We start from the raw sequence: 21,857 nt of genomic DNA, 5'->3' as shown, positions 1-21,857 counted from the left end.
CTGAAAGGACATCCATCCCCCCGACCGAGTAGGTCACTTTCGTCCTTAGGATGTCCCACTTCCCTGTCAGCAGGTGAATGGAGAGCAATATTGGGTGTTGATGCAAACGCACTTCTGGAGAGTAGCAGGTTAAGGAAAAAAACAACAATTAATATCATTTGAGGCATTATATAACCATCTCACTTGCCCACTGGGATAAACTAATTTTTGTTCGTCCGCAGGACATCCTGCTGGGGAAATAATCTGCCCGGCAAATGAAATAATTATCACCTTTACGAGCAGGATATCCCCTTGACCGGGTGAAAAGCTTTCCCGCCAGGATGGAGCATAGACAAACAGTCATAACACAACGCCATGCTATAAACAATACAGTGTAAAAATACAATTTCAACCCGTCAAACTCACACTAGCTCCAGCGACCTATATTTGAGAATTCGACAAGGGAAAAAATTACCGAACTATGATAAGCCAAGTTACAGATCCCACCGCATCGCATGCCACAAGTAAAGTAATTATACCTACAAGCAACACCATCGCAACCACCCCTAAATCACCAGATACCTCTCCGTAACCTCTGCAGCAAGCTTCGTATTCCCACTCGTCATATAAATCATCTGCAAATTATACGCAGCCTCCCACTTCAAGTCCCCATCAACCGTGTTCTCCTCCGAGATCTGAAGCACACGTTCATAGTAGGGTATGGCCAGATGCGAAAGGCCTAAGAAAGATTATTCTTGATCAGCGCCCCCAAACTCCGAGTATGTGGAGGGGAAGGAAGGGAAAGAAGAATAAAATACCAATATGATGAAAAGCCCTCCCAACATTATACTCTGCCTCCTGTCTCTGTTCCGGCCTCACATCCCTCTCTGCTTCCTCTTGGTCTCCGGGCCTTCCACACCGGATGTCATAATAATCGAAGATAAAACTAACCCCCTGCAACACCATAATATGTCTATTCTCGCTCTGCCGCTGCATGCTCCTATGTAGATACGCCAGACCGATGCAAAATGTGATAAGCGCATCCCCGGGAACGAGCGCGTATGCTCTAGTATAATAGTTCAGAGCGGAGAGGTAACTCTTCCCGCTCGCCAAGATGTGCGCATACAGCATGATGAGGCCGACATCAGCTTCCTTCGGCACGTACTTCTCGCCCGAGGCGCCACCAGAAGGGCATTCACCGGTGAGGTTTGCCGCCCCGGTCTTGCGTTCCCCGGTTAGCACTTGATCCATTGCTTTGATCTGCCGCAGGAGGTACTTCTGGTTGGCGTTGTTGTGGAAGACTTCTAGCCCATTTTTGCTCGCTGTTATGCTCGCCGTGAAGAGGTTATAAGCTTCTGTTGTGAATTGGAAGGTGGTCATAAACCAGCGGGAGAGGGTGGAGCAGGAGTCGCTGTCGCCGACGTGGATTGCGCAGGCTAGACATGAGGGAGGGGAAATGTTAGCCCCAACAGAAGTGCATGGAGGGTGTAGAGGGGTAAATAGGTTACCTAGCCAAGTTATATAGATTGTGAAGGTTCTCTTTTTACTATGGTAAAATACGTTTGCGTCCTTCGCGGCGTTACATACATCGCAGGCGTCTTGGTAGTTGTCATATTTCGCGAGGCAGATGGCGTACTGCATAAAGATGTAGAGCCACGTGTCGAAGTCCAGCCCACGGAACTTTGATAGATGCTCCGGTTCTTCGATTTCTTCTTCTTCAAAAGCTGCAATCAGTGTCAGCATCATGGACGATCACTCGCTCATGGAACCTGACTCGCGGGGAGAAAGTCCATACTTAAAGACTGTTTGAGACGGTCCTGCATCTTCTCAATTCGTCTTGTTTCACCTAGAGCCAGTGCTCTTCGCTGCGCAGTCGTCATGAAGCCTTTAAATTTGTTTCTCCTCTCATGAGGGTATAATGCCCTTGTATTGCGGAAATCATCGACCAGGTCTCCTGCTGTATCCAGCCATTGCTTCACAGCTTCTGGATCACCAGCCTCCATACTCGATCGCAAGTACTCCAACTTCCTATACCGAATCTCCGTTTGCTCCGTCCTCTTCGCGTTCATCTCCATCTTCTCCGCCTCGCCGAGAATGCCCGTTCTCTTTCGCTTAACCCTCTCGGGAATGGGTTGATTTGGGAAGAACGCTAACGATTCTGCTTCCTCTGTCTGCTGAGCAGTCGCCGTAACGACTTTCATAGCTTTCTCCGCTTTCTCCTTTTCTCGGCGCATGCCGATTATCTGATTAACAAGGTCTAGGGCGTCCGCCTTTCGACCCGTAACCTCATAGATTCCGGCCAGCTGCATCATTGCCTCATCGTCTCTTGGATACGCCTCTAAGACGGTGCCATAGCAATCTTCGGCATCTTCAATGTTGTCGAGGCCTTTGTAGCAGTCTGCCATGTTGAACCAGAGTTTGCGGTCGAGATATACGGCGCCCTCTACTACTACTGAGTAGTAAGAGATTGCTTCATTAAAGTGACCTCCACCGTAAAGGGCATCGCCGACTTCTTGGAACAGATCGCTGTAGCTGGGGGAATTCTGGGCTTCGGTATGGAGGATTTGGAAGTGATGCTGTTATATATGCGTGAGCTTGGAATGCACCACCTACTGGTAAATCTTTCGTAACCCTTATAAATTACATGATGAATTTGTGAAGAACATGAGATGGATACAACTGGGTAAGGTCTCCACTTACCATAGCTTCTTCCATATTCCCCAGTCGCAATCGACATAAACCAAGTTTAACCCTCAATTCCAGTGGGAGACAATAGGACTCCTTTTGGAATCGGTCAACTTCAAACTCTCTGACCATGCACCTCCTGGGCCTATCATCACTATCCCATTCTCTATCATCTCCATTGACCTTATCCCAATATGTCTCCACAGCTCTCCCACATAACCACCGGCCAACAGACCCAATAGTATCAATAGCCTTGGCCCACTGCTTCTCCAGGCAATACAACTCAACAAATATGTTCAACTCAGACCATCCAAAAGCATTATCCGGGTTTCCAGTAGCCTTGAAGTATTCCACACTGCGCCTATAATACTCAATCGCTTCAGGAACTTTGTCCATCTCAATATACAACCCTGCCAGCTCCTTCAGCACAGACATATCGTTCGGCAGCAACCTATTTAGCGTCACAAAGCCCTCAGCGGCCTTATTTAGGCTCCCCGACTCCTTGAGCAACAAGGCCCGATCATAGATGGCATCAATATTGTCAGGCTTCGCACTAATAGCCCGATTATAACAATAAACCGCCTGATCCTTATAGGCTCTATTATCAGTCCCGTACTGGCCAAGACTCATCTTAGCACATATAACCCACAACTCCCAATCCTTAGGCCGTGCATGCGCCGCTGTTAGCCACGCTAGCAAGCACTTGCGCTTGTCCCCTTTCTCCTTGAATATCTCGCCGAGGATCTTCCACGCTGAGTAAACTCCGGGCTCGATGTGGATTATCTGCTTGACGAGTTTCATAGCTTCATCCAGTTTACCAAAAGCGTAAGCAGAGTTTGCCTGGCCGAGGAGTCCACGGATCTCGAAGCTGTAGATCTCGTCCCCGATTTGGCGACGGCCTCCGGTGCGCCGGTGCTTCTTGAAACCGCTGGCAGCACGCAGGTCTGCATGGAAGGTATCCATTTCATCATTGAGGGCGTTAAGGGAAATGTTTTCGTCGTCAACGTCGGAGCGAACGGATTGGCTGGGTAGGCGGGGGAGTCAGCAGAGCAGCTATGAGACTCATGAATGAGGGGGATAATGAACGAACCCCTCGTCATCAGTGAAGTCGTCCAGCGCTCCTAGGGCAGGGTCGATATCTTCATCCGATTCTGCGTAGTCCGGATCGGAGTCCTCATCGTGGTATACCTCACTGTGAAACCGAAGAATTAGCAAGTTAGTGCAGTAGAATGGCCAGCAAAGTCAGGAATGCCGACTCGAACTCTTCAGCTCTGAATTCCTCGCTCATAAAACCATCGTCTTCAGAACCATCGTGCTCCATTAGTTAAAGGTTTTTGTGAAAGCCGATAGGTAGCTAAAAGGTCCCAACCGATAGAATTCAAGGGAATGCCAGTAAATTATTTGGAGGGCGCTAGCAAGCAGCAATTAAGGACAAGCCAATCTGCTTGTACGACGACAGTAGAACATCCTGGCATGCCACAAATAGACTTTTGAGCCTCAACTCTCCCCCAAATTACCCTACCATGAAAACTTGGTAATTTATGATACAACGAACAAATTTTCCACTTGTTTTTTTCGGCCAAAAACCACCACAACAGCTCCACAAGTACAACTCCTGCAATAAACATAAACCGATCAAACAAATTAACCGAGCAACTATCATGGCTTCCGATGAGATCATCTGGCAAGTAATAAACCAGCAATTCTGCTCTTTTAAGTTAAAGTACGCAGTCACCTCACACAATTAAACGAATGTACCACCCCGCTAATACTTATCCCACCTCACGATAGAACAACAAAAGGTCAAAGCTTCTGCAGAAACGAATATAATGTTTGACCTCCCTTTTCTCTCCCGTTCCCTCAGACCCCCACTCCATCAGTGTTATTAATACTTGGCCAACCCCACAAAAAATACAGGTAACAGGCCTCTGCAACCGTCAATCCTGCCCGCTAGCCAACTCCCGTTACGCCACCGTCCGCTCTGACAACGGCGTCCTATACCTATACATGAAGACCGTCGAGCGTGCACACATGCCTAGCAAACTCTGGGAGCGCAACAAGCTCTCACAAAACTACGTGCAGGCCCTAGCACAAATCGATGACCGACTAATCTACTGGCCGAAATTCCTCATACACAAATGCAAGCAACGTCTCACCAGACTCACCCAGGTCGCTATCAAGAGCCGCAAGGTGGCCCGCGAGGATGAGCGCATGGGTGAGAAATTGGTCGGCGTTAAGCCAAAGGTCAAGAGGCGTGAAGCTACAAGGGAGAGAAAGGCATTGGCGGCGGCAAAGGTTGAGAGGGCGATTGAGAAGGAACTTGTGGAGAGATTGATGAGTGGGGCATATGGGGATAAGCCGTTAAATGTTGAGGAGAACATTTGGAAGAAGGTGCTTAGGGGCCTGGAAAAGGGTGGGGAGGTGGAGAGGGATTTGGACGAGGATGAGCTTGAGGATGAGGATGAACTAGAGGAGGAGGATGCTGGCGAAGTAGAATACGTATCTGGCGACGAAGACCTCGAAGGAGAGGAACTGGGAGACCTAGAAGACTGGCTACAGGATAGCGGCGCTAGCTCATTCGAAGAGGATGATGACAAAGACGAGGACGATAGCTCTGACGAGGACGATGACAGTTCGGAGGAGGAAGATGAGGACACCCAGTCTACCCAGAAAGCACCCACCAGGAAAGCCGCTAAAGACAAAAAGCGCAAGAGAACACAAGCTCCTCAGAAGCCAAGGAAACGTATGATACTACCCCCTCCTCCCCCCGTCCCTTCCCGCTCTATTCACCCATCCTATCTCAACATACTAACAACCTTAAACAGGCGGTGCCCACGTCGAAGTAGAATACGAAGAAGAAGCTGCCCTCCCCCAACAGCGAGAAATGGCATTCTAAAAACCTCCCAATTATCCTATCCTACTCTGCACATGATAACCCCATACCTGCTACCAATTCACCCTCCCATTTTCTCACTTTCACCCTTCGCTCCTGTTACCGCCAAATTTGTATAAAGTCGCTAGTACAGTAACGTCCCCCGGAGAGCACAAATAAAAGTTCATTCTTTTTTTTTCCAACTACTACTCTAATGTCTTCCCTCCCCTCCTCCTCTCCCCAAGGAACCAGGATCCCGCCACTCACGTGCAATCAACCGGCGTAGATATTGACATATACGCAAAACAAGAATCAGCACTTTAACAGGGAGGTAGGTAGGTAGGTAGGCAATGTAGGTAAATAGACGGAGCAAAAAGTTTCTACCGTACCGTACAGCACTCAAAACCAAGGAAAACCCGTCAACTCAAAATACATTAGACTAAAGCAGTTACTGCCAGCACGAGTATGGTTCCCATCTTCAATCAACCGCGCCGAATCCCATGTCCCTCGAAGAAACGAAAAAAAAAAGGAGAAAGGAGAAAGTAGAGAAGAAAAAACTATATCACCGCCATCACCACAAACCGACATAGATTTAAATTGAATAAAGTTGGTAATATAGAGAGGTACAGGTATAAAGAAAGAAATGCAGTGCGGATAATATCTCACTCATCTTCCCCTTCCGCGGTATTATAAACACTCTCATCGAGCGTCTCCTCGGCCCATAGACCAGCGATATGCTTCTCCTTGAAACCAGGGCGTCCACGGTTTGGCCTTTCCGTATCCTCGCTGCCGATATCGCTGACTTCTTCGTCCGCGCGTTCGGTTCCTTCCCCATCGTCATCGTCTGACGCGGTGGTTTCCAAATCCTCCGTGTCGATTTCTGGCCCACTATCAGGACCGTTTTCGCCGAAACCAACCCTACGACGATCGACGACCTCTTCGCCCCAATCTCCGACCGTGGTGAGCCCTTTAAGACCGCCTCGCCAGGGCCTGCACCTCTTGACCAGGTTCCCGCAACGAAGACATGTCCACCCGTCGCCCTCCTCCAATTCGATCTTCCCGGCGAGACATACGTAGCAGTAAATGTGTCCACAACCCACCGCCTCGTACGGGTTCACCACATCGGTGGCTTTCCCGCCCGTGGCTTCGGCTCCGCCGTCTGTCTCCTTGTGACATATGGCACAGGTACACTCTGGGAGGAAATTTAATTCCCCGTAGCCTTCGCCGGTAGAAGTGGTGGCGGCGCCAGAGCTGCTGCGGATTTTCCGGTCGAGGCGGGCCCACCAGCGGCGCCAGCGGCTGACCCGAATCAGCGGGAGGATAAAGAGAAGAAATTCGGTGAAGGCGTGCCAGACGAGTTGGCGATTGAGGTATTCGAAGGAGACCTCGCGCGAGACCAGTCTGGTTGGGGAGACTAGGCGCATGCGCAGCGCTCGATCGAGGAGGGTGCGATAGTGGCCAGTTACTAGGAACGCGGTGAATGAGAGGAGGGTTAGGCCCGAGTGGAGGGTTGAGAGAGATTCGACGAGGTTGGAGAGGCGTTCTGTGAAGGGGGTTGACTGTGGGTACGTTTTCCATTAGATTTCGGAGGCCCTTCTTTTCTTTTCCCTTCTCTGTTGGCTTGGGGGGGAGAGCATACGTCTTCGGGGTTCGATCTGGAGAGGAGGAACAGGTTCATTCTGGAGAACATGTATCTACCACCGACAGTAATGAGGCCGTACAGGGATTTTTGAAGAGCTGTTGGAGGTTGGTCAATTGGCCCTTTCGATCGGGCATCGACGTATACAAGGTTTTGCAAGGCGGCACCATATGTCGCGTTATGGTCCCAGATAGTAAGCTTGAACAAGGCCGCACGAAGCAAGAGTAAGAACTCTGGTTCGTAGGCTTCTTTAAGAGACGGCTATTCCCACAATTCCCACAATTCCTGCCATTAGCAAGAGGAATTCCCGCACAACAGCAAACGAGACATTCCGACCATATCTATGGCACAAAAGCAAAAAGAGATAAGTCATGAAAAGATAAAGATACCCTGAAATACTTTAGCCCATTCCATAACTGCCCCTTCATCAATTCCAACAATTCCTCATCAAGCAATTCAGTGTCCAGCTGCCCGACCCTAAAAGCTGGCCTCCCCTCCACAACACTCCTCCCACCGAAAAAGCTCGCAACCCGATTCTGTCCCGAAGCCTCCCTAGCCCTCTGTTCCTGTAAACGAGTGATCCGCTGCTGGGCGTGCTGATGAGCTAGTTGCCAGTCCGTCGGCGGGTTAACCGAGATTGCCGTGGCTGCTGTTGTTGTCGTTGTTGTTGCTGCTGTGGGCGCAGTTGCGGTGATTGTGGCCATCGTGTGTGATGGGGGGGCATTGAATGAAGGGGGTTCGGAAGTCTGGTTGAGTTCTCGCGATAATGTTCGGGAAAGGGGGGGGGGTGAATGGGCGCGATTGGGCCGCGGCTGTTTTGCTTTGCGTTGCTGGGTCTGTGAGGGCACACGCCACACACCATGCTGCAAGTACTCGTACTGCCGAGGTGTGTGTTATGATGGGCGGATGGTTGGTTCCTTGTGCCTGGTTGTGCCTGGAGTTGCGTACCTTAAGTACTGGTGGTACTTATCGAGTGATGATATGTGATCATAGAATGTGATGGTGCGTATGTACCGGTACGATACTCGATTACGATAAGACACCAGTACATGCATATCTCTCGAGTACATGGAATCAAAAGGGTAGTACTCAAGTACTTGTATCCACCGCTCGCATGCACAGCACAGGATTACCACTCGTTAATCGAGTAGGATTCTAAATGGGAAAAAGCAAGTGATGCGGCAATGATACATGATAGCCACTGCTTCCGGAGGCGCCTAGTTTTGTGGATGTTGCCCAACCCACGTCTACGGTCGGGTAGTTCACCTTCCGAATATTCGCAGAAATTGGCCGAGTATCCTGCTTCGGTCTCTTTCCATTCGATACCGACACCCTTGTGTCTGCCCAAGCTTCAGTATCCAACAGGACTGCTCTCATGTATGGCACTTTACTGGGATGATCGGAGTTGAAGCTCATCATCGCAGTTGCTGCAACCGAAAATTACTCTCTACAAACGCACTTAGAGGCCTTGATAACGATGGTACCAGAGAACCTGAGTGGACTTATGGTGCCGGTATCTCCAAGGATGCTCCTAAGCCCAAGTGACAAACCAGCAGATGGCCCGAATGCCGGTATGGGACCTCTGTCTCTGCTCAGTGGATATTCCCATTATTTCCCCGAACCGGGAGTCTTCCGGCACAGACCGATCACCCCCTACTCCATGTTAATAACCTTGATTAACCCATGTTTTAACTCAGGGTTGGTGGGGCATGGGCTTGTTTGAGGTAGGGTCCGTCAGGCGTGTTTCATGTTCGATACAGTCTGCAGCGATGCAGCGGGGTATCAGTATGGAAAACCTAACGATTGGAGAAAGAAAGGAAAGAAGAAGAAAAGAAAAATCATCTCAGGAAAACTTCTTCCCCGAAGAAGCGTTTTTCCATTTTATTCTATGATATTCCTTTGATCAGGGACAACTTGTTTTTCGCTTCCCAGATCTTAATCTACCCCTCCCTCCTCTTCCTTTATGGTTGTCTCCCATGTCGTTGCTGTTACAGCACAGTATCGTTCTGCAGTTTTCTCCCATTCAGTGTCAAAGCCCCTCGCACCGTTGCCGTGCGTCGTCGTCCTCTCCCCCCTACCGGCTTGCACCCTCCCTATTGCAATTCTCCCCCCCTCTCTCTCCCTCTCTCTGCTTAACCCAACCAGGCTATCGCCTTGAATCATAGTTGCCCAAATACCACCGTGAATTCTACACCGTGAATTCTTCTGGGCTCTCTTGCTCCTCCTGCACAGTACTGCTTACCGCAAAGAAACCTTACACTTCTCCTGCCGCTAGCTCTTGGGAGAAGAAACCATACCTTGAAAAATTAATACCATGAGTGCGGCGAGTGGAAATGCCGTTCCCCTTACGCCTCAATTTCTTTTTGAGGCTTTACAAGCTGCGAGTTCACAGTCCCAAGAACTGGTAAAGCATGCATCTGCCCAGCTCAAAGATTGGGAGACACGCCCTGGCTATTGGAGCCTACTTCAGGTTGGAATTTCCGCCTTTTTCCTGCTCACACTGCGTGAGCCACTTCTGGGAAATCTGATCTGACTTTTCTTACCTTAATGTTTACAGGACGCTTTCTTCGACCGATCGTTACCAGTGGAGATTCGATGGCTTGCTATCATTACCTTGAAGCAGGGGGTAGACAAGTACTGGCGGAAAACTGCAAACAAGCATGTTCACTATTTTTCACCCTGTTGGGTTTATGAGACTTGATTCACTAATAATTGCTACAGTGCGATAAGTAAAGACGAAAAGGCCTATTTGCGCTCTCGCCTGCTCACTAGCTCGATTGACGAACCTCACCACCAACTAGCTCTTCAGAATGCCGTTATCGTTGCGAAGGTGGCTCGTTTAGAGTATCCGTTCGACTGGCCCGAAGTTTTCACTGAGCTCACCTCTATCGTCCGCGATGCGTCGCAGTCTACATCTGAGACCGGTGAGGATGAGGTGGCTACACTACGCTTGAAGAGATCTCTGTCTATAATGCTCCATGTGGTCAAAGAGCTAGCAACGGGACGGTTAGTTCGCACAAAGGCCAACTTACAATCCGTAACCCCCGAAGTCTTCAAAGCGCTCGGGAATGTCTATGTTCGTCATGTTGAAGTTTGGCATGCTCTCCTTGACCAACAACCAGCACCTACCAAGCTAGTTGATTCGATGACGGTCTCGTTACTGACTCTGAAAGTCCTCCGGAGACTGATTGTTGCCGGTTATGAGTTTCCCAACAGAGTAGCGGAGGTCCGGGAGCTTTGGTCTATCCTCTCCGGCCAGGTATGGGCTATATTCGAAGCTGAGAAACAGATATCACCCAGCGAAGAGGCAGTCTCAACGCTTTTAAAAAAGCACGTGATTAACATAGGAAAATTATTTTTGGAGGTTGGGTCAAGCCATGCAGCAGCTTTTGCATTATTACCTGATACGCTTCGATTGCTTGGGAAATACTGGGAGGTCGTAGTTGCTCACGGAAATTCGCTGATGCAGCAGAGTAGTCAGCGGGTCAACGGGGAATCAAATGGGAAATCCGAAGCTGAGCAAAAAGCTGAGGAAGGACGCACGAAGTTTAGACAGAGAGTGGCGCTTCAAGGGATGCTTTTATTCAGAAATTGTCTCCGGACAATATTTAGCCCAGTAGCTACCTTTAAATGTACTCAAGCCCCAGCCAGTAAGCTCACACAGACTGACCGGAGGGCTCTTGCAGACAGGCACAAGGCCGAGAAGGATGAGACCAAGGAGGCGACTGCTATCTTCAAAACTCAATTGTTCACCCCGGAAACTGTCACCCACTGCATGGAGGTACTAGTGACAAAATATTTTGTGATACGCCCCTCGGATCTAACCGAGTGGGAGGAAGACCCGGAGGGTTGGAGCGAGCAGTGGGAGAATGCCGTGGAGAGTTGGGAGTTTCTCATAAGGCCTTGTGCCGAGAAGCTGTTTATGGATCTGGTTCTCAACTTTAAAGAGACTCTTGGGGAGCCATTGATGAGAGTATTTAGCTCGGTCTCGTCTGATGAGAAGAGTGACGTTCTCATAAAGGATGCCATATATACAGCCGTGGGCCTTGCTGCGCCAGTGCTTCACACAGCTCTTAACTTTGATCAATTTATGCATAATACCCTCGTGAAGGAAATCCAGATCCGGCAGCCAGGATACAACATTCTGCGCCGCCGGATCGCCATCCTGATCGGGCAGTGGGTTAGTGTTAAGATCTCCTCTGACTCCCGGCCCACAGTTTATCAAATTACACAACATCTCCTTAATCGCGAAGATCCTTTGAATGACTTGGTGGTACGGCTTTCGGCTGCTCGAAACCTCAAGCGGAGCGTAGACGAGTGGGAGTTTCGGGTCGAGTCGTTTCTTCCATATGTGGACGATTTGTTTGCGAAGCTCATGAGTTTGATAGATGAGGTAGAACAGACAGAAGTAAGAATGGGACTGTTAGACGTCATTGGGGTTGTCGTAGAGAGGCTGGAGCACAGAATAGCTCCCTATGCGGAGAGTATCATTACCATATTGCCACCGCTGTGGGAACAGACTGGGGATGAGCATCTGTTTAAACAGGCGATCCTAACCATTCTCACGAAGCTTGTCTCAGCAATGAAGGATAAGAGCTTACAATATCATCATATGGTGATCCCGCTTATTCGGTTCTCGGTGGAGCCAGGCTCAGTGCGTATCACGATAATTCCATGTCCCTTTTCAATCAATATTGACTAGTTTGCGATATGTGGGCTGACAATATTATAGGGTATGCAAGTATATCTCTTGGAAGATGCCCTTGATTTATGGGAAGCAGCCATCAGAGCTACGCCTGCGCCTGCGCCACAGGGGCTGCTAGATCTTGTCTCTTACCTTTTGCCCTGTGTAGATCTTGGAACCCTAACCCTCAGGAAAGTGCTTGACATAATTGAGAGCTATGTCATTCTAGCACCCCGCGAAATGATTGAAGTGCATCGTGCGGGGATGTTTGACGCTTTCGCTTCTTTGCAGGGCACATTAAAGCCAGAAGCGAACGGCATTGTCACGAACGTTGTTGAGATTTTAATCAGGGCTGCTGAGGCACTGGGTGGAGAGCAAGCGCTGGGAGTAGTTGGAAATGAGTTGATTCGGAGCGGCTTCTTACCAACCCTCCTTGAGGGCATCGAGAAGAGCCATGAAGCGCATCAGACTACCGGTCCCAATAAGCGGTACGCGCCATTGGATACTATCGTAATGACGGACTACTTCTCGGTATTATCCAGGATGGTGTTAGCAAGCACTACGATGTTTGCAGAGAACGTGAGAGTTTGTGCAGAGAGGAAGGGTCGCACAGGAGAATCTGACATGGAATGGATTCTAGAGGAGTGGTTTAGACACGTGCGTTTGTGTGTGCCTTTGGCACCAGAAATTCTACTTTTTGGGTACACATTGGTGGTGACTGGTGCTAACGTGGGATTGTGGGCGATATAGTTCGGAAACATTGGACATCCAAAGCAGAGAAAACTTGGCTGCATTGCTCTGACAAAGCTCCTCGAGACCAACCAGCGGTGGATTCTGAAGAGGCTGCAAGATCTCATGACCGTTTGGACTGACGTTGTCACCGAACTTCAGGAAAACCAGGGAGCCGAGTAAGCCTTGAACTGTGGCCTATGCGATATTGAGGAAGTGGGCCTCGACTGATAGTGAGTACCTATAGTGCACTGATCTACTGGGGGGCTGGACAAGAGGGCGCATCCGAAGACCCTGAAACCGCTGAGAGAAGGCGCAGAAAGGAGGTTTGTTTCTCATTTCACCTGCTCCCCACTGTGTTTGTTTACATTCTGCTAACATACAATTCCTCTGCCCCCTTTCTCTCACGGTAGCTTCTCATGTCGGATCCGGCCCAGTCGATAGACATTGCAGCATTGGTCAAGCATCATCTAACTAAAGCGCAGAACGAGAATGGTGGGCCAGAGTCTTTCAGGAATGACTGGGCGGTAAATGTGGACGAGCACGTACTCGCAGATTTCAGAAAATTGGGGATTTTTTAGTCCATTCGTCCGTCCACACAATACCGTGTACTGTACATAGTGTAATTGCTGTGCGGGGTCTCTTTTGCACCGTACGACCTAGTAGGCAAGGTGGGGATTATCATTACTATCAAACTTTTATCATTTTTCCCATCTTTTTTCCTAAAGAGCTGAGGATTATTTGGGGGAGGTTTTTTTCTTGCCTTGCTCGGTGGTTTAATGGTGAAGCAATTTTTTTCCTCCTTCTACCATATCATACTTTTATGTTTTTATGTTTTTATTTTTATTTCGATCTGTTTTCATACCATTGCTGTTGTTGGGGCGCAGTATGTATGTTTCGAAGGAGGTTGATTGGGAATGCAAGGCCAAGAGGGGGAGGGCACCCGCTACTGCCGATGATTTTTTTTCTTTCTCGCTTTCCCGCTTTATATTACCGGTATGTTGTGTAGGTATGCAGGTATGGAGGTATGAAGACATGGAGGTGCTGCATGGAGGTGCTGCATGGAGGTGCCGGTATGGACAGCAGTTGCTAAAGGGATTGCATACGATGCGATATGATGGCTGGTAGAAAAAAGTGCAGATAGGCTGTCATGCAGTAACTTACAACTTACTCGAGTGGGCGATTGTAGTGCTGACAGAAGGTGGCCCACCCGTAGTATATACTCGAGTAGCGAATGTTTCCTCGAACACACACTTCTCTTTTCCTGTTATGGTATCATATGAAAGCCATAGTATGATACTCCAAGTTTAACACGATAAGCGCGCGAACGAATCGAGACGATTTCTCCCTCTCCTCCCTTGATACAATCTAAGCATGATACTCGCAAGAGGAATTCATTCAGCCTGCGTGGGGCCTGAAAAATGCTGACCCAAAACTTATTTGTTCGAAGATGCTCGAGCACGATAAGTTGAAGGAATTCAGTGTCTGATCGAACTCGACACTCGGAAAAAAGGGAATGATGCAATTAGTGTGCAAATCTACCGTACTCTACTGTACTCGGGACAGGGATAAAGGTATTGGGACAATTTGTTTTCCGAGTGCAATTACCGGTACTTTAATTGGATGTGATATGATTCAAGAACTTGAACGGAAGAAGGTCAACCAGGTTGAAGGATGTTTTGCAACTTCTTCTACCTCATAGTAGAGTCGTGTCCGGAAAAAGTCTTCGCACCCATGCATAGCAACAGATACCACTCATATCATAAATCAAAAAGTATGTAAATAAAGTAATAAAATTTACTTTTAGATTCTCAACTATCCTGAGAAGAGTTATATATAATGATAAAATTAAAATATGTTTTGTCCAAGTAACTCTTGGTTGACACTGAAACCTGTAAATTTTATTTAAATAGGTATGAGGTACTTTAAAAGCTTGAATAAGCAGACCATGTGGTAGGTAGTGCGTTTAGAGTTTAGAACACGGGGATGTTAGGAATTAGTGTCTAAGATATTATATAAGAAGTTTGAGGGAAGCAATGATCTTGATCACATATGTGGTAAAGGTCAACCAACCTCACAACCTTCACAAGAATGTCATAATATTATGTGATCAGTGTAGTTAGTGAAAAAGATATGGTAGGAAGTATTATTAATATATTTTTATTAGTAGGAAAGTAGAGTATGATACTTAGAGATTTCTGCAAGATTTAAGAACAAATTTTCAACTTAAATACCTATTGAGATTTAGCAAGCAATACTCTAAATTCAATCCAGTTTAGTAAAAAGGTCATTCTAAAATGATTTCATAAGTTACCAATCAACTTTTAGGACATATTGTAGCCATTCTCAACTTTCAGCTCTTTTTCCAGACTGCTTCTCTGCTAATATTAAGAAGAAAACTGGTTCAAAGTAGAAATTCTTATCAGAGGTATTTCAGAAGTCACAGGAGCCTACAAGTAACCTTCAGTAATCTCATACAATATATTATAAGCTTTCCATTCTCTCATATTGGAAAACCAACAGCTTACCATGTAGTACAGTCATGTCCGGAAAGTTTTTATACCCCTGAGGTGCAACCCCGCAACACTTCATCACCACAACAACGCTCCTCACCATGACCCCTCCACATAACCTAAGATCAAGAGAAGACCTGAATAAGGGAATTTATACTCTGTATAAACATACAGATATGGGATATGACAAAATTTCTAAGTCTTTAGGTGTATCCAAGTCAACTGTTCAGTCTGTAGTTAAAAGAGCTAAATCTAGGGGTGAAAACACTTACCATGCAAAAAGAGTTGGGAGACCAACCAAGATTATCGACATAAAAAGAAAGATAGTGGAGTTAGTTATCGATGTTGAGCCTCATTTAGCATTATGTGACATTACCAAAAAAGCGAATATTCGTCTTGGTAAAGCCTCTATTGATAAGATCATATCAGAAGCTGGTTTTAAGCTTTTGATACTTAGGAAAAAGCCTTTTTGGAGAAAAGGACAAAAGGAGAAAAGAAGGGAGTTTGCTAAGAGAAGGAGAAACTGGAAAGGGGCATGGAATTGGGTTGTTTTTGTGGATGAAGCCACCATTGTTTATGATCCAAATCCAACAAGCAGAGAGGTCAGAGTTAGACCTGGTGAAGAGCTAGAAGAAAAAAACTTAAAGCCTAGCTTTAAGTCTGAAAGAACTAGCATTGGAGTATATGCTGCAATGATGAAGGGAGGAAAGACTGAGTTAATTCTTGTGAGAAAGAGGAGGAAGGAGGAAAGGACCAGCAAAAGAGACAGACTTGGCCTAAACTCTCACCAATATGCAACTGAGATCCACTAGCCTTACCTTTTCCCTTTTATAGAGGGTCTGAATAGACCTTCTGACAATATCTACATTGCTGCAGACAATGCTTCCTGGCATAGTGGTGAGGAAAATTGAAATTTGAAAGCAGACTATAGTTACAAAAAACTCCCTTGGCTACCCAACTCACCAGATCTCAATTCTATTGAGAATACATAGGTACTACTCAAAAGAGCCCTTACCAAGCGATTCTCCAGACTGGAAAGAAGGCCTCATAGTGTAGCTGAATTGTTTGAGGCAGCAAAGGAAGAGTGGGATTTAATTTTCCAAAAAAAGTTGGAAGGATAGATAGATAGGATGCTTGAGAGAATGTAAGTTGTACTGGATGTAAACGGAGGCCATACAAAATGGTAATAATGTTTTTTTATTGTCTACTAGCAATACTATCATGTTTTCTTTAATTGAATTCTTTACATTTTTTTTGAAATTTTTATAGTTGGGGGTTGTAGTTGTACGGTTATCATGCGAGGGTACAAAAACTTTCTGGACACAACTGTACAATCTGCATTTGTGACCCACTTGATGTAAGGTTACAGCAGTAGTGTGAAAAAATATTGTGGATAATGTATCTTGATACTACTTATACAAAAATCCTCTTAAGTAGTAATAAATCCTAATTTTAGTAACAACTCGATAATGCTACAATCCGACTGAAAAATAGTAAAATTGACCGCAAGGATTGCATATTTATGATTGAGAAGTATGATACTGGTCAGTCATACTGCAAGATTGCTCAAGAACTAGATGTCTCAAGGGAGTACTTTTTACCCAATTGTATCTGTCTGGTATAAGAATAGCAAAATAGATTTGATATCATGATTTGGAGTACTAAAAATATTGTCTTTGAGTAATAAGTAATATCTAAAAATTACTCCCATGTGAGATCCTTATGAAACAGTCCATGATATTACATCTACATTAGACCTCAATGTCTCTGAATGTATAGTAGGAGACTGCCTCTAATAGTAAAATCTTCAAGTTTGAGTTTGTCAACAAAATCCACAGTTAAGTTCTCAAAATTGTTGTCTGCATTGTTAATTCGCTTAAATTTATCAAAAGTACTCAGGTATCTGGTAGCACAAGTATGTTTTCTACTGTGAGATTTACCTGCAAATTGGTTCTTAGTATGTATGAATAAGAGTTTAACACCCACTTATATGAGCCTTCAAGGAGTAATACTTTGTTGTTAGGCGGAGACAACCTGTATAGACTGAGAGTTGTCAAGGCCAACCAAGATTCGTTTTTGTAGACGGAGATTGTCTAGGTAGTCTTGAACTATACTTGTTTCGTTTATGACTACTAAGAGTAAGGTAAAGTAGATAAAGTAAAATAGAACTATAAGAACAATGTTATATTGTAAAGGTCTTTTTTCCTTTGCTTGATGATGTCTAAAAGCTTGAGATGAATTTTGATATTTATATTCTGTGTCTGAGTGTTTGTGGACTACATCTATCTATTATACAAACTATCTACTTCTCTGGTTATAACTCATAATGTCTGATATTCTCTAAAGATACGAGCACCTAGAGACCCTGACAATCACTACACCCTCTTTAGTAATTATGATATTGCTAACTGGGAACTATATCATTTTCAATAGAAATTATCTGATCTTCGGAGTCATTAGACTTATAGCCTAGTTCTCAAGTTGAACTGAGTTGGCCCCAATTGTCTCACTTACTGATGAAATAATTAATTTCATCTGTGGGTTGTATCTGTGAAAGTAGTTATAATTTCAACCTTTCTTGGTCACTTGACTTTAAACCTCTATAACTCTGAATCCAACCTACCGATATCTTCTAGATGACTTCCTTCTGATTTGCAAGCAGCTATTATACTGGATTGGCAGGTAACTCATCGATTGGCAATGTTTGGTTGCTCAGGATAACAGGGTTTTAATTATTATTTTCGTATTAGGAATTATTATGACAACTGCAACCCATTCCCAGGCCTAGTTGTAATGTTCTGTGAAGTCTATTTACTTCTGTAGTAGTATTCCTCAGAGTTCTAGACTCTTGTAGTTATCATAGAGTGGGTGCGAATGTATTAGTTTCACATTGATATCCTTCACATTCAATACTATATTTTCATGTGAAAATGTCCTGTTACTTATGGTCAATACCAAAGATGTCAAATTCTTGAAGCCTAGTAACTCTCTAACTAGTTGACGGATTTATTACATTCCACTTCCCAGATTTAGTCGAAAGTTCCCTCTCATCTATTCCACAAATAGGATTCGGTCAGATACACGGTAGCGATGTATATGGTATTATTCTCATACATTCAATTCAGTGGCTTTTTAGTCACTGGACTCAGCTGATATAAATATGTATCAAAACGTGCTGGCCCGGTAAGGGGGCCACAGGCACGTGTTGGAGACCAGAGATTCCAATTCTAAGTAGGGTTACCCTACTTAGAATGGTCCCTAGGTATTGGATCCTGGTATTCCTAACACTTGTTCTCGTATTTGTGAAAGTGCCAATAACTGTATAGTTTATTACTGTTTTCTTAGCTGTTGGGCATTCCAAGCTTGATTCAATTTGAAAACAGACAGAAAATGAAAGATTAGCAAAATATTTATTTTCTGCTGATGAAGAATCATTATATCTAGGTATAGAGGGTTGTTATTGTTTATTCGGAGTATTTCAAGTATCCTAATACTGGCTTATTTCATCCTTCTTGTCTGATACATTTATATACATTGATCTTTACTCCTACTGTTTTGTTTGTTTATCGTAAACCCTATATATTTCAGTACCATCTACAATCTTACTCCACCTCCTATTTCATCCAGTGATCTTTTTTACATTATTCTTAGATCTTTATTTCCTGAATGCAGCTGTACTTGACTAAGCAACACAGAGGGCCAGAATCTGTCCTGTAGTATTCTATAATAAATTCACTACATATAGTATGTAGCTGTTGTTCTATAATCTATCATTTATCCAATACCTATATTGTGTATCTGACTGTCCTTTTTATACTTCATGGTTGATGATACTACTGTTTCTAATCTTCTCTGCTATGGCCTTGATGCCAAGATGGTAGCAGATGGATCCACATCTTGTAAAGATAATGGTAGATATTAAAATATAGGTGATAGACAATTTATATTGCTTTTTCTGACTAGCTTATAGAACAAACTATGTTTGTCCTAATTTATACTTTTTATATTTATATTAATCTTATTACTTCCTATCTCACATATCCTCTTTACTTTCACTATTTCAATTTTCAGTTTACTTAGCTAGTAGCTCTCTTGTGATCTTTATATATAGCCTTTATTGGTATATATACAAGAATTCAATATATTGCATTAAATATTTGCAAATTAATCTGGTATTTTACTATCCATTAACTTTTCCAGATAAGTTTTACATGTGTCTGTCCAATGACTATACCTAAATAACTATCTACATATCCTGACCACTGGACTGTTTGTGAACTTAGATATAACTACTCATGTTGTGAAATTCTTTACTCTTTAATAAATTAAGTACTTGAAATATTGCTAGCTGGCTCATATTTCTGGCCTTACTCCAGACACTTCTTGTCTTAAAAAGTCTTAATAATCATGCTACTCTCCTTCCTCATAGATCCTCATAACTTTCTACTCTACTAGTCTAGATCTATATTTAATACTTTCTTGAGCCTATAATTTAAACATCTTTTATTCTAGTATAGCAAGCCCATTGAATTTGAAAGATATCAGGTGATTACAAGTCCAGGACTTAAATTTCAAGCTGGATAAATTGCTCCACTGAAAGCAATATCAGTTGTACAGAATTTTTAGGTAACTAGTATTTATCTGCTACAGTCTGCTTGATATAATAGACTATCTCATCCATGATGGTGAAAGAACTAATCTCAAACACCTGACAAGAGTTAATTACTATATCTGTGTTCTTCATATGGTTCTTGAGAACTTGCCATGATTGATTGTAGCTTGAAGAGGGTTGTATCTCTTCTACTATATTCCCTATTTTGATCTTATTATTAGCTTATAAAAGTTTCTCTTTTGTAATCAACCTTATTCTGAGGATATGCTAGTAGCTATTTTGCGATAAGATCTGTCAGGAATCTTTATTCTTATTTGATTTCCTATAGTTTTCTTGGATCTATTTCTCATACAACTCTTTATAGATATTAGTAAAATATATTGTAACAGATCCAAAATGTCAGACATGCCAGTGGACTGCATTGTTACTCAGGTAGTATATCAGAATGAAGCTGAAGTGGTTCTGATATCACATAGAGTCTCCTTTTTGATTTATTCTCCAACTCCACTTATTCTCTAGTCAGTAGCATTTAGTAGTAGAAGTTCTTGTTAGATGGAAGTCAACTCTAGTATGCATTGTGAAGACTTAGGCTAGAATCTTTAGTATATCCAGAGATCGTTTAGGAAGGCTTGGCAATGTTCTTTTTATTTATGACTACTAGGAACTCACTTAAGAGAACAATAAAAATATAATAAAAATTCAGGAGAGAATAATTTAATATTATTAAGATTGCTTTTGTATTGTTTAATGATGTCAGTAGAGCTTGGAAGGTACTTTGATATTTTATCTCGTATCTGAGTGTTTGTGGACTACTTCTAACTAATATACAACTAAGCACTCTTCTCTAATCTATATATAATAGTTTTTGGTCTTAACTAGTGTAAACACTATTTAACACTGAATTCTTTCATACCATCTTTGTACTCTTTAACAATAAAATCTTTACTATTAGAAGATGCACTTTTTAACTTCCATCTGATACTCTGATTTATATAGTTGAATAGACTTCTTCTTGATACCTCAGTCTACTTGAATATCATTCCAGTAGTCTTTTCTGAAAACACAAAGTGGCCAACTTATATGTTAGGTATATGTACAAAATACCAGCTTGGTAGACAGTATGCTAATACTTTTATGTCAATCACCAATCAGGTCTTCTGAGTCTGAGAAGCTTCTCCTCGGTCTGTCTCACCTTCAAGAGAATTACCTTTAGAAGGATTTTGTTTCCAGGACTAACCAACATACAGTGGTATTTAGATAGGTATTGGTAGTATCTCTATCTCCTATGGCCTCTGGGGTACTGTATGAGTGGCTGTGGATTGTTGTGACTAAAATGTCCAGGTGCTTGCAGCCTATAATTTAGATACCAAACTTTGAAGCCTAGTAACTCAATATGTATTTGACAGATTTCCTTCTTACTACTTTCTAGAGGTATACCGAGGTCTCCTCTCTTATATCTTAAGAACAGCTTTTGGTCAGTCATACAACAGCAACATATATGATGTTATGAATTGGACTGCATTGAAATGACATTATAGTAATAGGACTGTTAGGAGTACTGGGATTTGATATCTAGAAACCACCTTAAGTAGAGTAACCCCACTTGGAATTGGAATCTCTGGTCTCCAACACTCCCCTCCAGCCCCCTTATAGGACCTGCATGTTATTATACATATCTATTTTAGTTGCATCTTGTGACTATAATGTTACAAACTTGAAGGTTTAAGAATAACGCTAGATATATCACTACTATCTATCTAAGTGGATCCTGTTCACAGGATATATGAGAGCGGACTTGCAGCTAGGTTAGTATAGTAGAACAGAGTAAATCCATCAACTACTCAGAGAGTTACTAGGCTTCAAACATGTGAAATATTTAGCATATGCTATAAGTAATGAGACATTCTGGTATAATGATATGATATCAAATATTAGAGGATCTTCATGCAGAACCAATATATTCACATCTATCTTACGATATTTAGAAGCATCTAGGAGCATCTAGAACTCCTATGAGATACTTTCAAAGAAGGCAATAGACTTTGTGAAGTAATATAACTGGGTCAAGGCATGGATTCTAGTTACTAGAATTATCACCAATATCAAACAACAATGAAAGTCCTATTACCTAAAACGACTAAGAG

The 21,857-nt window shown here is 43.9% G+C and overlaps 4 protein-coding genes; 2 read left to right on the top strand and 2 right to left on the bottom strand.

The window, feature by feature from the left end:
• Positions 1–342: 342 nt before the first annotated feature.
• GSTUM_00004729001 (uncharacterized protein) lies at positions 343–4,080 on the bottom strand. XM_002836525.2 has 7 exons: positions 3,921–4,080; positions 3,755–3,856; positions 2,680–3,688; positions 1,775–2,555; positions 1,488–1,703; positions 798–1,415; positions 343–718 (listed from the first exon to the last, which is right to left on the bottom strand). The coding sequence occupies exons 1-7, from the start codon at positions 3,983–3,985 to the stop codon at positions 546–548; spliced, it is 2,964 nt and encodes a 987-aa protein (XP_002836571.1). The 5' UTR covers positions 3,986–4,080; the 3' UTR covers positions 343–545.
• Positions 4,081–4,254: 174 nt separating this feature from the next.
• Positions 4,255–5,574, top strand: GSTUM_00004728001 (66S preribosome component MAK16). XM_002836524.2 has 4 exons: positions 4,255–4,387; positions 4,456–4,495; positions 4,582–5,407; positions 5,490–5,574. The coding sequence occupies exons 1-4, from the start codon at positions 4,326–4,328 to the stop codon at positions 5,558–5,560; spliced, it is 999 nt and encodes a 332-aa protein (XP_002836570.1). The 5' UTR covers positions 4,255–4,325; the 3' UTR covers positions 5,561–5,574.
• Positions 5,575–5,705: 131 nt separating this feature from the next.
• GSTUM_00004727001 (uncharacterized protein) lies at positions 5,706–8,002 on the bottom strand. XM_002836523.2 has 3 exons: positions 7,565–8,002; positions 7,176–7,436; positions 5,706–7,095 (listed from the first exon to the last, which is right to left on the bottom strand). The coding sequence occupies exons 1-3, from the start codon at positions 7,877–7,879 to the stop codon at positions 6,199–6,201; spliced, it is 1,473 nt and encodes a 490-aa protein (XP_002836569.1). The 5' UTR covers positions 7,880–8,002; the 3' UTR covers positions 5,706–6,198.
• A 432-nt stretch (positions 8,003–8,434) lies between these two features.
• On the top strand, positions 8,435–13,855 carry GSTUM_00004726001 (uncharacterized protein). XM_002836522.2 has 8 exons: positions 8,435–9,645; positions 9,733–9,856; positions 9,911–10,807; positions 10,862–11,829; positions 11,908–12,516; positions 12,610–12,767; positions 12,836–12,914; positions 13,002–13,855. The coding sequence occupies exons 1-8, from the start codon at positions 9,490–9,492 to the stop codon at positions 13,167–13,169; spliced, it is 3,159 nt and encodes a 1,052-aa protein (XP_002836568.1). The 5' UTR covers positions 8,435–9,489; the 3' UTR covers positions 13,170–13,855.
• Positions 13,856–21,857: the final 8,002 nt, after the last annotated feature.

This window comes from Tuber melanosporum (assembly GCF_000151645.1).
Source record: "Tuber melanosporum whole genome shotgun sequence assembly, scaffold_15, strain Mel28".
In the NCBI taxonomy this organism is placed as follows: domain Eukaryota; kingdom Fungi; phylum Ascomycota; class Pezizomycetes; order Pezizales; family Tuberaceae; genus Tuber; species Tuber melanosporum.
The sequence above is the reverse complement of the archived record's forward strand: the minus strand, read 5'-3'. Positions and strand labels throughout refer to the sequence as shown.

Bases quoted from the DNA above. Each gene is read 5' to 3' on its own strand.
- GSTUM_00004729001 (XM_002836525.2), bottom strand. From the start codon at position 3,985: ATGGAGCACGATGGTTCTGAAGACGATGGTTTTATGAGCGAGGAATTC. The intron at 1,416-1,487 runs GTAACCTATTTA...CCTCATGTCTAG, and splicing joins AATCTATATAACTTGGCTAG to CCTGCGCAATCCACGTCGGC. The intron at 719-797 runs GTATTTTATTCT...AATCTTTCTTAG, and splicing joins GAGGGCTTTTCATCATATTG to GCCTTTCGCATCTGGCCATA.
- GSTUM_00004728001 (XM_002836524.2), top strand. From the start codon at position 4,326: ATGGCTTCCGATGAGATCATCTGGCAAGTAATAAACCAGCAATTCTGC. The intron at 4,496-4,581 runs GTTTGACCTCCC...CAAAAAATACAG, and splicing joins TCTGCAGAAACGAATATAAT to GTAACAGGCCTCTGCAACCG. The intron at 5,408-5,489 runs GTATGATACTAC...AACCTTAAACAG, and splicing joins TCCTCAGAAGCCAAGGAAAC to GCGGTGCCCACGTCGAAGTA.
- GSTUM_00004727001 (XM_002836523.2), bottom strand. From the start codon at position 7,879: ATGGCCACAATCACCGCAACTGCGCCCACAGCAGCAACAACAACGACA. The intron at 7,437-7,564 runs GTATCTTTATCT...TTGTGGGAATAG, and splicing joins ATGGGCTAAAGTATTTCAGG to CCGTCTCTTAAAGAAGCCTA. The intron at 7,096-7,175 runs GTATGCTCTCCC...ACGTACCCACAG, and splicing joins CCAGATCGAACCCCGAAGAC to TCAACCCCCTTCACAGAACG.
- GSTUM_00004726001 (XM_002836522.2), top strand. From the start codon at position 9,490: ATGAGTGCGGCGAGTGGAAATGCCGTTCCCCTTACGCCTCAATTTCTT. The intron at 9,857-9,910 runs GTTGGGTTTATG...CGATAAGTAAAG, and splicing joins TGTTCACTATTTTTCACCCT to ACGAAAAGGCCTATTTGCGC. The intron at 12,915-13,001 runs GTTTGTTTCTCA...CTCTCACGGTAG, and splicing joins AGAGAAGGCGCAGAAAGGAG to CTTCTCATGTCGGATCCGGC.